Source organism: Bos mutus, chromosome 10 (assembly GCF_027580195.1).
Source record: "Bos mutus isolate GX-2022 chromosome 10, NWIPB_WYAK_1.1, whole genome shotgun sequence".
Taxonomy (NCBI): Eukaryota; Metazoa; Chordata; class Mammalia; order Artiodactyla; family Bovidae; genus Bos; species Bos mutus.
In genome coordinates, this window is record NC_091626.1 from 7,907,428 (window position 1) to 7,924,106 (window position 16,679).

General features: G+C 45.8%; 1 protein-coding gene across 5 annotated transcripts in view; it reads left to right on the plus strand.

Moving 5' to 3' along the window:
• Positions 1-16,679, plus strand: part of PDE8B (phosphodiesterase 8B) — a 260,235-nt gene that overhangs the window by 28,277 nt on the left and 215,279 nt on the right. For 2 of the 5 annotated variants that reach the window (XM_070377244.1, XM_070377245.1), the window contains exon 1: positions 9,129-9,585. The exons of the other annotated variants lie outside the window; for them this stretch is intronic. In XM_070377244.1, coding sequence (XP_070233345.1) covers positions 9,247-9,585 — 339 coding nt within the window. In that variant the 5' untranslated portion in view covers positions 9,129-9,246. Of the gene's footprint in view, positions 1-9,128; positions 9,586-16,679 lie in introns of those variants that run through there. 5 annotated transcript variants of the gene reach the window in all.

Here is a 16,679-nt window from a genome sequence, read left to right on the forward strand (position 1 = left end):
TGGCATTTGGTTCCCTAGTAGGTACAAGCCTACCTTTTGAATTGCACCCCTTTTGAATAACCTACTTCATTGTTATCCATGCGCTCTGTGTGTATGCCCACCTCTAGGCCTTTGCTCACATTATTCCTCTGGAATGTCCTCTTTTCCACTTATTATTCAACATAGTTTTGGAAGTCCTAGTTACAGCAATCAGAAAAGAAAAAGAAAAGGAATCCAGATTTGAAAAGAAGAAGTAAAACTCTCACTGTTTGCAGATGACTTGATATTATACATAGAAAACCCTAATGATACTATCAGAAAATACTAGAGCTAATCAGTGAATTTAGCAAAGTCACAGGATACAACATCAATACATAGAAATCACTTGCGTTCCTATACACTAACAATGAAAAATCAGAGAAATTAAGGAATCAATTTCATTCACCATTGCAACAAAAAGAATAAAATGTCTAGAAATAAACCTACCTAAGGAGATGGAGAGATATTCCATGTTCCTGAATTGGAAGAATCAATATTGTGAAAATGACTATACTACCAAATGCAATCTAGAGATTCAGTGTGATCCCTATCAAATTACCAATGGCATTTTTTACAGAACCAGAACAAAAAATTTCACAATTAATATGGAAACACAAAAGACCCCGAATAGCCAAAGCAATCTTGAGAAAGAAGAATGGAGCTGGAGGAATCAACCTTCTTAACTTCAGACTATACTACAAAGCTGCAGTCATCAAGACAGTATGGTACTGGCACAGAAACAGACATATAGACCAATGGATCAATAGAAAGCCCAGAAATAAACCCATGCACCTATGGGTATCTTATTTTTGACAAACGAGGCAAGAATATACAATGGGACAAAGACACTCTCTTCAATAAGTGGTGCTGGGAAAACTGGACAGCTACATGTAAGTGAAATTACAACATTTCAGCTTATTCAAATACTGCCCTTTCTTCCAAGTGCCACACTCCTCAGTGACATCTTCTGCATCACTTCCACCCACAGTGATCTTTCTCTCTGGGCTTGGATTACTTTTCCAAAGTAAGTGTTAACACACATCTCTGAGTACGTGTCTGTACTTCTGATGTAACTGTCTGAGAGTGGGTACTGAGTGTTCCTTCTTTGTGTCCCTCTCGGGGCTGGCACAGTGGTGGGGGCTCAGTGTTCTTTTTTTAAAAAGTATTTATTTATTTTGATTGTGCTGGGTCTTCGTTGCTACGTGGACTTTTCTCCAGTTGCAGTGGGCAGGGGCTACTCTCTAGTGACAGTGGACAGGCTTCTCATTGCGATGGCTTCTCTTGTTGCCGAGCTCAGGCTCCAGGACACACAGGCTTCAGTAGTCGCCACACGTGTGTGCAGCAGTTGTGGCACTTGGGCTTAAGTGCCTGGAGGCATGTGGGATCTTTCCAGAGCAGGGATCAGTGTGTCCCCTGCATTGGTAGGTGGATTCTTAACCACTGGACCACCAGGGAAGTCCCTCGGTGTTCTTACTATGTGGGTGAGTGGATGGGTAGATGCAAAGAACGATATTCCTTTGGTAAGGTTTTTCGAGACTCACATGTAAGTGTTGACTCCTCTGAGAAAACGTCCATAGTCTCCCCCGTCTCTGTCACACCAGTGTGTCCTGAATCCCTGCACCAGCTTCATGGCTGCCAGAGAACTGTGCTGTTTGTTTTTCTCTCCAGCTCTATAGCACAGACTGCTTCTGTCTGTCCCCCCATGCCAAGTTAGCGTCTGATACATGGTAGCCCCTCAGTAAAGGTACGCTGAATGAAGGAATGACTTTAGCATCACAGGGTGTAATGGAATCTTTTGGAGTGTGGCAAAGTGTGTGTACCAGTGAGGAGGGCCTGCTTAGAAACCTGACCCCAACTTTTCTTTAAAAATAACCCAAGAAGCCTTGAGAAAATGCCACACTAATTTAGGAACAAACTAATTTGCTTTATATATTGTATATCTTAAATCAAATAGGAGTGAATTAATAATTTATAACCTGACTTAGAATACCCAAAACACTCAAAGTGCTATAGAAAAGTTTTCTTGAAGCCATGCAGTCTGCTATTTTTTTTTTTTTTTTTAGAAAGCCAATATTTTATCATTTGGCAAACACTTATTTTCCAGGACAATGAATTTGTTTTCTAAATCTAGACTTTCACATGGGGAGTTGCCTTAAAGGTGGTAGGACCCACGTTGACTTCCACTACAAATAGGAGAATTTTCAGGGTTTTCCATTTTCTGTCTTCTTTCTTCCCCTTCCAATTGTAGCAGCCCCATGTTAGGAGACACTAAATTGTCTCATCTACTCACTGTCTTCTAGATCCAGCCATGTGAATTCTGCCCCTGTGTCTTTCTTTGCTCATGCTATTCCCCTTGCTTGAAAAGTCCTTCTGGTTGAGGTCCAACTGACACGTCTCCTTCTCTAGCAAGCCTTCCCTAGTTGTCATAATCACTGAAGAGAATCGCCAGTACCACTCATTTTTGCTCTTGTGCTTTGAATGTCAACTCATGTATTATGCTCTGTCACTTCCTGTGTGTAAGTCCCATCTCCCTGATTGTTCTAGAAGCCCCTTTGAGTAGGACTGTACCTTGTGTTTCATTTGTATATCCTTTTATGCCTGATTTTACTCCTGTGAGACGTATTTACCAGATTTCTGGAAATGAATGTTTCATCTTTCATAGTCTTAACTATTTGAATCCAGGAGAACTCTGAAAATGAGTAGAAAGAAGATTCTGGAGGCCCCTTTCCAGGCCTGATCCAGCTCCTCCCTGTGGTGTTCTTGTTAATAGGAAGATCGGATCACCTTTGATAACAGGGATTCAGAGCCCAGTGCTCAGTGGTTTCCATGCTGGATGATGTTAACCTAAAAAAGTCAAATGGTGGCTGAATCTCTTCCCGCATTTCTTTTTGCATATTCTACAACCAGCTTGGGAAAACTATCCTGTGGGCCAACTCTCCCAAATTTCATTTGGTGTGTGGTGAAAGGGCCAAGAAGTGATATACTCACAGTTGAACATACAACTTAAAACTTATTTTTACTCCCTTAAAAGAGCTGTAAAGCCACTTGGTAGGAATATTTCACCATGAGAATAGTTCTCATGTCTTTCTGATTCTCACTTTCTGGTCAGCTCTGTGCCTTTGTGTCTCTGTGCATCTGCTTTGTAAGTAGTTCCTTTGTAAATTAGAAAGAAATTTGTAAAAAAAAAAAAGAAATTAATTTGTCTCCATCTATGTCTGAGTCTTTTCCTTCTTTAATATTTTCCATCTTCTGCCTACTGTCTGAAAGAAAAAAAAATCACTGGAAGTCCATAAAGGAAAATATACTTAGCTAAAATATTTTTGGGGAGAGAATTGAGAAACATTACATTCATTCGTTTACATTAGTTTTTTATTCAGTGAAATAGTTTTTAAAAAAAAGAAATCTGCCATGCTCCAGCTTCTTATCTGTATCACTTTACATTCACTTATGAACCTCAAAAAATAGACATGCATTTTCCATAGTTGTGATCATCTACATATACTATATATAAATATTTAACCCATACATGTATAAATAGTGGTATTCTGACTGTTAGGATAGTTTGCTGAGCTATTCCTTAAGTGTTTGATATTCAGATCATCTCAATTTTTATTATCATAAACAGTGTAGCTACAAACATTGTGAATAAATTATTTTATTCTTCTGACTCTTCTGATGTATATATAATGCCAAAAGGAGGATTATGAGGTCAAACCATTCACTGACTTTAAAAATAAAAGGCATAGACCATAACCCTCTACTCAAGAAAAAACCCAACCCCCTTCTATTTTGAGGTTATATCGGTTAAGAGAAGAGAAAAACAGAAAAGGGAGAACTGAGAAAAAATCATTCATTCAACAGATATTTCAACAGGCCCTGTGCCGGGCACTAGGCATTCCATCCATCAATGAATAAGAAGCCAAAAAATCTCTGCTCTCTCTAGTAGAGCCTCCAGTCTAGTGGGAGAAGATAGACAATAAATATAATAATAAATGTGCTAACTACATAATTAGTTGAAAAGTGATAAATGCTATGAAAAGAAGAAAAATAAACCAGGCGGAGTAGAATCAGGAGTGATGGGGGGACATGGAGGGGTGCAGGTTGTGATTTTAAATGAGTTATTGAGAAGACAGCATTTGAGCAGAGATTTAAGGAAAGTGAGGAAGTTAGCCCTGTTCTTTTTGATGAAGAGCATAGCAGGAAGGGCTCCTGGCTGATACTGTTAGTTCTCTTGGGAAAACAGCAAGGCGGTCATTGTGGCTGGAGCAGAGACTGAGCAGGCACAGAAAGGCAGGGCAGGGGCCACAGCAGGAGGATACTGCAGGCTCTTAGAAGGACGTCAGTTTTTTTTTTTTTTTCTAATTATTTTGGCTGCATTGAGTCTTCATTGCCACACGCTGGCTTTCTCCAGTTGTGGTAGGTGGGGGCTGCTCATTGCAATCGCTTGTCTTGTTGCAGAGAACCAGCTCTAGAGCGAGGGCTTAGTAGTTATGGCGCACCGGCTGGGATCTTTCTGGGCCAGGTGGATTCTTAACCACTGGACCACCAGGGCAGTTCCAGGACTTCAGTTCTTACTGTAGTCCCCAAAGAAGGCTGTGGAAAGGCTACCCTGGACCCACCTTCTTTGAAAGGGCAAGTGTGGGACTTGCCCTTGACCCCTGACTCCAGGGCTCTGGGGTGGGATCCGGAAGCTGTTGTGTTTCTGACAGATTCCTCAGGGTGATTCTGATGTGCAGGGAGGTTGAAGACCACTTTCAGCTCAAAAATTCCACTATTCTAAATTAAAAACAATTTAATAAAAGAAAGCAGAAATTTCACTGCATTCCCAAAGGTTGGTGATTTAGAGATGTTGGAGATGATGCAGGAAAGGGAGGCCCCGAGGTTAAGTGACTTGCCTGAGGTTACACAGCTGTAAGAGGCAGCCCAGCTTCCACGTTTGCCCTTCTCTCTCTGAGATCAAGGAACCTTCCACTGTGCCCGGCTACCTAATAAACTGTATCATTTCACTTATCAGGTGGTTAGATTTCCAATAAGCTCCACCATTAAGAATATAGTTTGAATTCCGAGCTCTGCAAGGTTGATTGGTTGATGAAATATTTGATTATCTAAAAATTAATCCAAAACTCCTATTGTTTTAACCTTTATGAAGAGTCACTCCAAATGTATCAGTCATATTCTTTTCTCCTTTAGAGGAATTCTAGAAGAGTTATACCAATCTTAACTGGGAAGGGACCTTAATTGTTCAGAGTCTTGCAGTGCTTCTGGGTCATAATTCTGAAACCAGCTCTATTTGGTACGAGTATAAAACATACAAGCTGACCTTGTATGTAGCGTTCAGCTGACCTTGGACATTTCTGAGTTTTTGAAGAAATTTCTGATTTGGTTTGCTTTTTGATTTCTTTCTTGGACATTGGCTGTAGCTAAATTTTTTAACTTAATTCAATTTTTAAAATAATGTTGGTTTTTCTGGCCTTATTCTGTAACTTGAGCCTAAATTTTATCTGCAGTGTCTGAACTTGTAGACTTTGCTGTGATCCTGGAATGTGTTGAAATTGTGACATGGGAATTGGTCCAGAAATCACTTACAGGAGCAAGAACTCGGGCCTCAGAGCTTAGCTGGGGCACGATTTCAGTTAAACCATTCCTCCACTCGCACATTTCTGCATGTTTCAGTGACCAGATTTGTGCCAGCGATGGGGGAAGGTTACACATTCCCACTGAGAACACTTGGTGGAGATTATCGGGATACTTTATTTTTTTCCTTTCACTAAGCCAGAATTGGCAGCGGAAGCTGGGTCTGAGGAAGATTGTGTCTAAAACTATTGGCTGTTCTGGGAATGGAAGGAGGAATTTATACCTCGTGCACTCCCCCGTTCCCTCTTCTGTCCCTGCAGGAGACTCGCATTTAGGGAAAGGCATGGGTCCCCTTATGAAATGGTCAGTTAAGGTACTGAAGCAGCCCAGTCTGTTCAGTAGCCACCTTGAGCTTATTTACTCTCTAAACACTTCATCTTTTTCTTTTTTTCTTCTATTTTTTCCTTCTTCTTCTTCTTTTTTTCTTTCCGCCTAAATTTTCTTCTGGGTGACTTGTCCCTTCATGACTCAGCTCCTAATGTTCTCCACCAGAAGATTGGTTGTAACTTCTGTTTTATCATAGCCTTCTTCCTCTCAAAGCCTCAGTGAGTGGCTGGCCCATTTCTCTTCTCTGGGAGGTTTCATCATAGTAACCACATTCCTACAGAAAACTGAAAAAGTAGACACAGGGCATGAGAATTAGCATGGCTCAAAGTGTCCAAAAAGGTTGACCTTGATTAGTAGCTCCATGAAGGATGATGACTGAAATGGATGTATGTAAGAGAATCAAAAAGAAGCTTTAGGAGTGGTTATCTCCTGACTTAACATTGCGTCAGGACTGGTATGGAGACTAGCGCTTTTGTAACTTAACTCTGATGATGTTTTCCCAGATTCTGAATGGTCCCTTGGAAGTAGAACAGTTGGCAGCCATCAGGCTTAGACCTGATCAAATGAATGACTGTCCCTGCATCTCAGTGGTGACCATTTAATGTGGCACTCTTATAGTCATGGATAGGGACAGGAGGCATGGAAGGGCAGTGTGGTGGAAGCGGTGGTGCCAGGAAAGGACTTACTCCTCAAGCCGGGGGAGTGCTGGCAGCAGGGAGCCCTCTGCTCAGCTGTCAGTCTTACAAGGGAATTGCCTCAGCTGAAGAGAGTCACCTGGCCCAGGACCACCCACGTGGCCTACAAGTAACTGCTGACCTATGTGAGGGTATAAAGGTGTATCCTCCTAGACCCAGTTCAGGACAATGCTGAAGCATCATCCAGCTTCAGAATTTTCCCTGCAGGGGTGCCTGTGGCTTTGAGTGAGGCTGTATCCTAACTCAGTTTCTCCCTCTGCTCAACTTCCATCTCCCTTCCCTGCTTCCTTTTCTCCCTCCTTTCCTTCCAGATGTTGATTCCAAGAGTATGCGCTCATCAGCCTTGCGCCTGCAAAATATCATTTCAGAATCTGCTTTGGGAGGAGCCCAACCTGCACAGGAGTTTTATGAGCAATTTGCCTGTCCATTCAAAAATGTAGCACAGACTTTTTTTCATGTCATCAAAAATTTTTTAGAGACTGAAAGTTGGGAAGAGAAAGCTGAGAAGAGAAACAAAAGACTTAGATTAGGTTAGTTAGACTAGGTTGCTGCTGCTGCTAAGTCGCTTCAGTTGTGTCCGACTCTGTGTGATCCCATAGATGGCAGCCTACCAGGCTCCCCCGTCCCTGGGATTCTCCAGGCAAGAACACTGGAGTGGGTTACCATTTCCTTCTCCAATGCATGAAAGTGAAAAGTGAAAGTGAAGTCACTCAGCCGTGTCCGACCCTCAGCAACCCCATGGACTGCAGCCTCCAGGCTCCTCCATTCATGGGATTTTCCAGGCAAGAGTACTGGAGTGGGGTGCCATTGCCTTCTCCTAGGTTAGTTCTTTCTCCTCTGTATATCTGAATTTGAGATGTGGGGTGACACCTTGCTTCTCTGTGAAGGTTAGAAGCTGTCATTTGAAGTCTTGACCCAGTCATCCCCAAATTTGATGTGATGGGGAGAGGAAGAGAGGGAAGAACCAAAGAAATTATTTCAAGCTGGATTCTTCTTTGTGCTTTGCATTAGGACTCTATGTTCTTGCTTTTGCATTTGACCTTATACACTTTCTTGGACCATCCATTTCTCTTCTGTGATGCTGTGGCAGCAGACTGGAATTACTCAAAGAATAAGCGAATAAATGGGCAGTGGTGCTTGGTAGCTCCAACCCAGACTGCACATCCGGGAGGATAAGCAGCCTTCGTCTGAAAGTATTCTTGCACCCCTCCAAGGAAATTGTGCACGCCTCTCCAAGGGGACTGAGGGGAGGCAGTTTTGACTGCCCAGCCTGGTGTGAGGCAGAGCAGTGGACAATCCGGGTGGGGGTGGGGTGGGGACTGGATGGAGGAGAAGCCACTGTGAAGATGTAGTGACACCCAAGGAAGAGGTGAAAACTTTGGAGGAGAAAGCCCAGTACCACGCGAACAGCATTTTCAGTTCTTTCTTTGGGTCTTAGAGGAATTTGTGCATTCAAGGGCTTGGTCCTCACCTGGTCTCTGGTTCCTTGGCGTGACCTCTGACGATGGGTGTACATCATCTGTCTACTCTACCCTTTTGAAGACTGGGTCGCCATCCAACTCAGCCTGCAGTGTACATGGGGAAGCGAGGGACTACAGAGGTATGAAGCCTCTCCTTAATGATCTGAGTCGACTGGGAGGCGAGCAAGTTAGATGAGTGGGCACAGGCTGGAGGGTCCCTACGGGGCGTCATGATGTTTGGCTCAGAGATGTTACAATGTGTTCCTGAAAGGCCAGGGGTATTATTGGGGTTGCTCCCCAGGCTACACTACCCTTTGGGGCCCGCCCGGGGTTTGTGCCGCGAGGGGAAGAGAGGCTAGGGCACTGGGGGTGCAGCCCCCGGGACGGGTACAGGAGGAACGAGGCCTCTGGACCGCGGAGGGAGGGGAGGGCGCCGGGGCGTGGTGACCGCCGCCGCACCCTGGGGCCCGGGGGGAGGCGGGGCGTGCGGGGTGCCGAGCCGGGCAGCGAGCGCGCTGTGTCCCGCCCGCGAGAGTGCGGGCAGCGGCGGGCGGGGCCGAGGGGCGCAGCAGCGCCCCATCGGCGGCGACTGCGAAGCCGGGGAGCCGCAGAGAAAGGCGGGCAGGAGGGAAGGAGGGAGGGACGGAGGGAGGGAGGTACGCGGAGTGAAAGTCGGGAAAGAGGTGCGGGCGGTGCTGGGGCCCCGGGGCCGCGGAAGCCCGGCGTTGTCGAGCTGGGCGGCGGCGCGGGTCGAGCGGAGCCGAGGGCGGAGGGGCGGGCGGAGGCGTGGGGAGCGCGTTTGGGGCGCCGCGGCGGAGAGGGTGGCGGCCGCCGGTGCGCGCGGGGCGCTGTGTGTGCGCGCTCGCCCGCTCGAGGAGGAAAATGGCCCAGAAGGGAAAGTTGGGGTGACGCGCGCAGCCCCGGCAGGCTCGGCGGGGTGCCCCGCGGTGAGCCCGACGGAGCGGCGGCCAGACCGGCCGGGGGGCGCACGGTCGGGCGCGCCGCCGCCGCCGCCGCCGAGGCGCCCGCCCCCTCACTGCAGGTGGCCGCCGCGGCGCCGGGGCCGGGCGGCCGGGGGCGCGGGCGGGCGCGCGGGGGAGCCCGGCCGAGGGATGGGCTGCGCCCCCAGCATCCACGTCTCGCAGAGCGGCGTGATCTACTGCCGGGACTCGGACGAGTCCAATTCGCCCCGCCAGACCACCGGCGTGTCGCAGGGCCCCGCGGGCCCCCTGCACGGCCTCTTCGTCCAGACCGACGCCGCCGACGCCATCCCCCAGAGCCGCGCGTCCGGGTCCCCAGGCGCCGCCCGCGCCCGCAGGGCCCGCGGGGAGCTGGGCAGCGGCAGCAGCGCGGGCTCCGCGGGCCCCGCGGCGACCACCTGCAGGGGCCGGAGGCGCCACTGCTGCAGCAGCGCGGAGGCCGAGACCCAGACCAGCTACACCAGCGTCAAGGTAAACGCCGGGCGCCCGCGCGCGCTGCCGGGGGGGCCGCCCGCCGCGTCCCGCGGGCAGGGGGCTCCGGCTGAGTTTAGTGGCCTGGTTGGTTTGGGGAGATGGTCACTAAGGAGGAGTTTACTTTTCATTCGGGAGGTGGGTGATGAGGGCCCCGGAAATGGGCGCGTTAAAGACCCCTGGAGGAGTCCTGAGAGCCGGTTTGGGGGGGCGGGGGGCGGGGTGGAGAAGGGAAGCAGGTGGGCTGGCCTGGTTCTCACCGAGGAGAAGGCTGGACTGGGTCAGCTCTGGAGGAGGGGTGGGCATCGTTTGGAGCGTTCGGAGACGAGTTCCACTGAATGAAATCCGAGCTCTGGGCTGGATTTGCGTGGCTGGGAGGTGAATGGCGCAGACTCGGTGCCACGGTACTACAGTGCCCTCGTGTTCAGATTTTTACCTGGAGACACCGGCCAGGTTGCATGGAGTCTCAGCCACAGGGGCCGAGTGTGGGGATTTGTGAATGGATGAGAGGGTTTCTGTTCTCTGGAGGGATGGAGGAAGGGAATGGAGGAGGAGGACCCGAGTGGAACCTGTTGTTTACGACTTCTTTGGGTTGGCTGCGTGTCTGGAACATAATTGAAAGAACCTGGCAGGGAGTTTGGAGGGTCGGCTGCGCTGCCGTGAGGGCAACTGATTTTCCAATGCAGTGCAGCTGCCTGAAGATGAAGATTCATTCTGCACATTCATCTTATCTTTCAGGAGAGCGAAATTTTGAGCCACTGGAAAACATTAAGTGATTAAAGCAGTCACTACATATTTCTTAGTGCCAGAAGAAAAATGATTTTTTTTTTTTTTTAACCAGTGCCCTCCTGTGTGTTCTCAAAATACTATTAAATCCAAGAGGTTTTCCTTTGTGTAAATCTGGCCACTGGGCCTTTTATCCTTATAGCAAACAGAAGGATGGTGGCATATCCTACAGTACAGAGGGAGGGAAATGTGTCTCTCTGACTGTTAATGTAAGAGAATCAACAGCTTTTACATGTTCAGTAGATTACCAGGAATTGTGTCACTGATTAAAGGCACCATTATATCTTTACTACTTGAAAAGTTATTCAACGATTGGCCTAGTGTGAGGAGGCTCCTAGTCTTCATTGGATAAAGTCAGCTCTCAGTGGATGGGTGAAGAGAAGATGATGTGTGCTGACTTCCATGACATGGAAGAGCAAACGCTTCTTTTCATGAGCTTGCTTTAACAGCATCTGATTTTGTAACATAAAGCTTAACTGATGTTTGTTTATAAGTTAGAGAGTTTCTCTGGTAATAATCATGTAATAGAGTATTATAATATAATCATCATTATAATACAAATACTATTTATTGAACACCTACTATATACCAGGTAGACGTTTTCTAGCTTTTGAATGTTAACTGTTTACTGATAGAATATCCAAGAACTAGAGACCTGGATCCATGACAGTGCTACCTACTAATTGAACATTTGTTATAAAGGAGCATGCTGAACACTAAGGTTTTTTTTTTTTTCCCACACTGGTTCACATAAAGTTATCATTAGAAGTAATTTTAGGGGATGAAAATGTTTTATTTAGTGAAGTAATTAAATTGGAATGTTGCCAATAATGACTGTCCTTTTGCCTTCTTGTTGAAAAGGAAATCTTTTGACATGAAGCAGTGGTTCAGAATGATGACAACTGATGAACTCTGGATACTCTTTTTGGTTTGCTTAAGAGGATTTTTCACCTTTCAGAGTAGCAAGAATCCCAATTTAGTACCTGGCAACTTCAGTTACTCCATGTTTGTTCAGTAGAAGAAAGAATAATGAATGAACTCATTCTCTATGTTTTAGTACTTCTCTCAAGAGGCTACTTAGAGACCAAATGAAATAAAAACTGGAGGGGAAATGAGTCCCAATTATTAGCAGTTAGTATGAACTTGTATATATATCATTGCTACTTGGCTGAAGTGTTAAAAGACTTGACCTGGATAGGAATTTAACTTACTTTGCTTTGTCAACCAGATTTCCAAACAAGAGCTTATTTCATTCCAACCCATTGCTGCAGATGTTGGACAAAACTGCTGGTTCAGTTTAGTCAACACTAATTTGCACGTGTAGAACTCAGAAACTACAGATTTGATATTACATGTGAGAACAGAATGATTATTTATATGTATCACATAGAATTACTGTTACAGAATTGGTTTAAAATATATAATACTATCCTTTTAGGATGTGTGACTTGGTGTTATGGTATCTTTTTCAATTTTTACCTGTTACATGTTCTTTTGTAGATGAGGTAATTTTATAAAGACATAACTTTCTTTTTAGAAGAATTCTTCCACCTTAGGAGTTTGAGATAATTACTAGTCATGCCCCCTGGCCCCCACCGCACTCACCCCTCCCTTTTCCAAAATGCTCAGGTGGAAAGGTAAAGTGCCATTTGGTCTTGTTTACAGTGGTGGTAGGGTTGTAACAGGTTTTTTTTTTTTAATTTGCTCTTTGTACATCAATTATAAACCATATCTTCATTATCTCCTTGGTCTCTGGTATTCTCCAGAGTGCAGAAATGCATGCTTGATCTCTCTCTTTTCTAGCAAGAATTCATCTCATTAGGCTTTTAGAATGATGAAGCATTATGATGTCAAACATGATGTCGACAGGAACCTTCCTGAATACCTAATTTACAAAAAATGATGAGCATTAATAATTCATGTGCACTACAGTGATATCATGTGGGTTTCCAATTCTGGTAAGAAGTTAGATTTGTCTTCCAATTGCTGTAAAAAATGCAGCTTCCTAGCAATTTGTCTCCCTCTTGTTTGCCTTTTTAAAAATCATGCTCCAACAGGAGAATCCTGCAGAATGCTCACTGCTGAGACTGTGCCAGTTTTGCAATTCTTGTTCAGAAATCCTCAGAGGAGATGGTGGAACCTCTCCCTGGGAAGATCTGGGGATTCTTACAAGTTTTCTTTTCCTCATCCCAGCTGTTGTGCCTGGGGAGGATCCAGGATTAGGCAGCCAGTTGTAGAAGAGAGTCTTGACTGACAGTTCAGTCAACTTGCAGTCATCTCTTGTGAGGCAAACTATTTTGTGGATCAGACACAGGAGGTTCTTAGTATCCAAGTGATTTTGTTCTAGTAGGCAGCCTTACCAATTCCCACGTCGTCCCCCATTCATTGTGCTCAGTCATTCATTCAGGCGGTATTTGTACCAGGTTCTGCTGTACTGTGGATTCAGGGAATATCCATGAAGCCTGGTAAGCAAAACCTAATGAGGATGGTCAGTCTATTGCAAAAGGGTGTGCCTAAGCCAGTGATTCATTACTTTTGTATTATCTGTGTTCCATGGCTTTCCAAATCAGTGAGGATAATCCCAAGTTGACTATCTATAAAGGGAAAATAGATAATTTTCTGACCTTATGGTAAATAATGAGTGAGATTTTATTTCAGTTCAGTTCAGTCGCTCAGTCGTGTCTGACTCTTTGCGACCCCATGAATTGCAGCACACCAGGCCTCCCTGTCCATCACCAACTCCCAGAGTTCACTCAAACTCACTTCTATTGAGTTGGTGATGCCATCCAGCCATCTCATCCTCTGTTGTCCCCTTCTCCTCCTACCCCCAATCCCTCCCAGCATCAGAGTCTTTTCCAATGAGTCAACTCTTTGCATGAGGTGGCCAAAGTACTGGAGTTTCGGCTTTAGCATCATTCCCTCCAAAGAACACCCAGGACTGATCTCCTTTAGAATGGACTGGTTGGATCTCCCTGCAGTCCCAGGGACTCTCAAGAGTCTTCTCCAACACCACAGTTCAAAAGCATCAATTCTTCAGCCCTCAGCTTTCTTCACAGTCCAACTCTCACCCCGCCTTTAAATGGAAGGATAGAGCTATTTGGGGGAAAAAAAAAAAGACTTTTGTTAAGTCAGTAGTCTCAAGCTTTAGAGTACATCAGAATCACCTGGAAGGCTTGTTGAACTACTGACTGTTGGGTTCCACTCCCAGAGTTTCTGATTTAGGAGATCCTGGGTGGGGCCCAAGAGTTTGGATTTCTAACAAGCTTCTAGGAGATACTAGTTTTACTGATCTAGGGACCACAATTTGGGAACTACTGTTTTTAAATGAATTAAATTGTCTGTGGGTCAGAAATTGAATTAGGTGTGGCCACCTCAAGTATAGTGTATGGTTCCAGACTGTGTGTATTCGGAGTACTAGTCACTGCCCTGCCTTCATCTCGGTGGTGGTTGAGTCGATAAGTTGTGTCTGACTCTTGCGACTCCATGGACTGTAGCCCACCAGACTCCTCTATCCATGGAATTTTCCAGGCAAGAATACTGGAGTGGGTTGCCATTTCCTTCTCCAGGGGATTTTCTAGATCTAGGGATCGAACCCCCATCTCCTGCATCGCAGGCAGATTCTTTACCAGTGAGCCAACAGGGAAGCTGCCCCACCTTCGTCTTAGTTTACTTTCGTGATATGGGCCGTCTGTCATCTCTACCCGTGAAGCCAGGCTCTGAGCCTCCAGATGTGGCTGGGAAGTCTGTTGGTGGTGAGAGGGCTGGACCATGTGTAGCCCATTCTGGTTTCCTGAGGTGCAGACTCCCCTAGGATCCACTGGGGTGTGCAGGTCCTGGTGTTTTGCTTTGTCGTCTCGGTGACTCACATGCCTCTGCTCTGCTGGGGCTGCATCCTGCACGATGGGAAATTGTAAGGCAAAGGAGTAACTTAAAATGGGCTGACGTCGGCTCTTGGAGTCCTTTTCACTGTGCTGTGTGTGTTTAGGTTTAGGAAATCCCTAGTTTATTTTCTGCCGTAGCTCATTTCATCACAATTTAGTGCCCCCTCCCTTTGTTCCAACACATGAACTATAGTCATTGAGAAAATTTCCCTGGTTTTCACTGCTTCCTTCAGTAGTTACACTCATTTTTAAGATCTATCAGATATAAACTAGTCCTTGCTCTTTTTACAATGGCATCATTTCTCCTGTTAAAACTGGATGGCTGCATAGATCAAAGAGCACGCCTTCTTTTCAATAGAGGTGCAATATTAATACTTCTAATACAAAGCAAAAACAGCCTTTATTTCAAGCAGTATTTATTCAGAATATTTGCTAGCTATGTTTCCTTGGTCATGTGTGTGTGTGTGTGCGTGTGTGTGTGTGTGTGTGCGTGCGCACTCAATCATGTCCAGCTCTTTGCAACTCCGTGGATTATAGCCGCCAGACTTCTCTGTCCATGGAATTCTCCAGGCAAGAATACGGGAGTGGGTTGTCCTTTCCTCCTCCTTGGGATCTTCCTGAGCCAGGGATCGAACCAGCATCTTTTGGGTCGGCAGGAGGATTCTTTTACCACTGAGTCCCCTGGGAAGCCCTATTTCCTTGGTTAATTCATCATGAAAAAGTTTAATGCCTTTTCTATACTTCAGTTTTCATATCTTCAAAATAAAAACAATATATGATCTGTCTACTTGTAAAGACTTTGTGACTTAAAAAGAGTAAACTTGAAAGCACTTTGTAGAATGCTTTTAAGGGTGGAGTCCTACCATTAATGCTGCCGCTGAGGCCAGTGATGGTGAAGACAATGAGGACCATCCATGGGTTCTTCTGTAACATCTTTTCCATGAAGTTTTATGTAATATTGAAATAACTTACCTGATAAAATTAGCTAAGTAGATCTAATAAGGAAAAAGGAGATATATCCCTGAAAAAAAAAAAAAAAGACCTGTCAGGTAATGCTCCCTTTGGACTTTGGTAAATCTGTCCTTAAATCAGAAAGTAAGAGAGCAAACTGCTCCTTTTCAGAGGTGATGCTTTTCTGCTGAATCCCACCCTGGTGGACACGAGGCAGGACGTGGGCTGCCGCAGAGCAGGATGTGCTGGTGAGAGCCGGGCAGCTCCTGCGGGACCAGGTTATGATGGGTGAAGGCTAGGAATCAGAATGGGAGGGAGGTGGGAAGAGTCCTGTAGCACCAGGGAAGAGAGAGTTTAGGGTCTGGGAAACCAGCAGGGTTGGGGGAGGAGCAGCTTCTTCAGAGCCGAGGGGGCAAGTAAAGTCTAAAATCCAGGGGCTCAGAAAGCGAACAGGCTGTTGAACTGGGTTGAGTCTTCTGGTTGGGGGAAAAAGGGAGATGCTGGTGAGCAGTCAAAGGCTGCAAGAAAACCCTGCACCTAAGTGAGGCAAGACCAACCAACCAGCCCTTCCTCAGACCTGAGCAGATGGTGTCTGGACAGGAAACAGGTTGTGTGTCCACAAAAGTGTAAGGAAATAATGTAATGAAGGGACTATTCAGGTGTGTTGGCAAAATGAAAGGAAATTAGCAAATGATGAAGAAGCATCCTAAGACTAGAAAAAGAGTGCACTGTTACCACCGAGAAGAAGTGCAGAAGGGGGTGGTTATGGGGACCTGAGAAACCAACCCTATAGGGTAGGGCAGCCCCTGAAAGCTGTGGCCTTGCAGAAGAATGCAGTGACTGGAGGCCTGTGGCTGGGCTGGGGGACCTCCAGGAATAAATACCTGTAAATACCCCTGTCGTCCTCCCTTTCATTGATCTCCAGCTTGGTACCATCTTTGTCCAAACACATTTGGAAACCAGAGGGCAAGGAAGTCCATTGATCGAGGTTTTCCAGAACAAGGGAGAATATATCCTGACCGTATCCCAGAAGGCCTTCTATAACCAGTTCTAAAAGATGTCCAACGCCATTGGAGATACCCTGGGAAGTTCAAATCGAGATGGGTAATTTTGATAATTGTTTAAAATAATGGCATTTTTAAATGGTCACTTAGTGTATTGTGTATTTCTCTTGTTGGATGATTAATGATATTAAAGTATATCCACTGATCTTGTGTGCAGACTTCTAAGATACTGCTGAAAACATCTCTTCATCTTCAGTCCACTCTCCACCCTGACTCTGCTTAGACATTCTCTTAGCTCAGGGGTGGGGTGGGGGCTGCTCTAACAAAATGCCATAAACAGAGTGGCTTAAAGAACAGACATTTCTGTTTTATTTATTTTGACAGCACTTTGTGGCTTGGGGGAGCTTAGTTCCCCAACCAGGGATCGTACCTGGGTCCGCATCAGTGAAATAAACAGCAGACATTTCTTTCT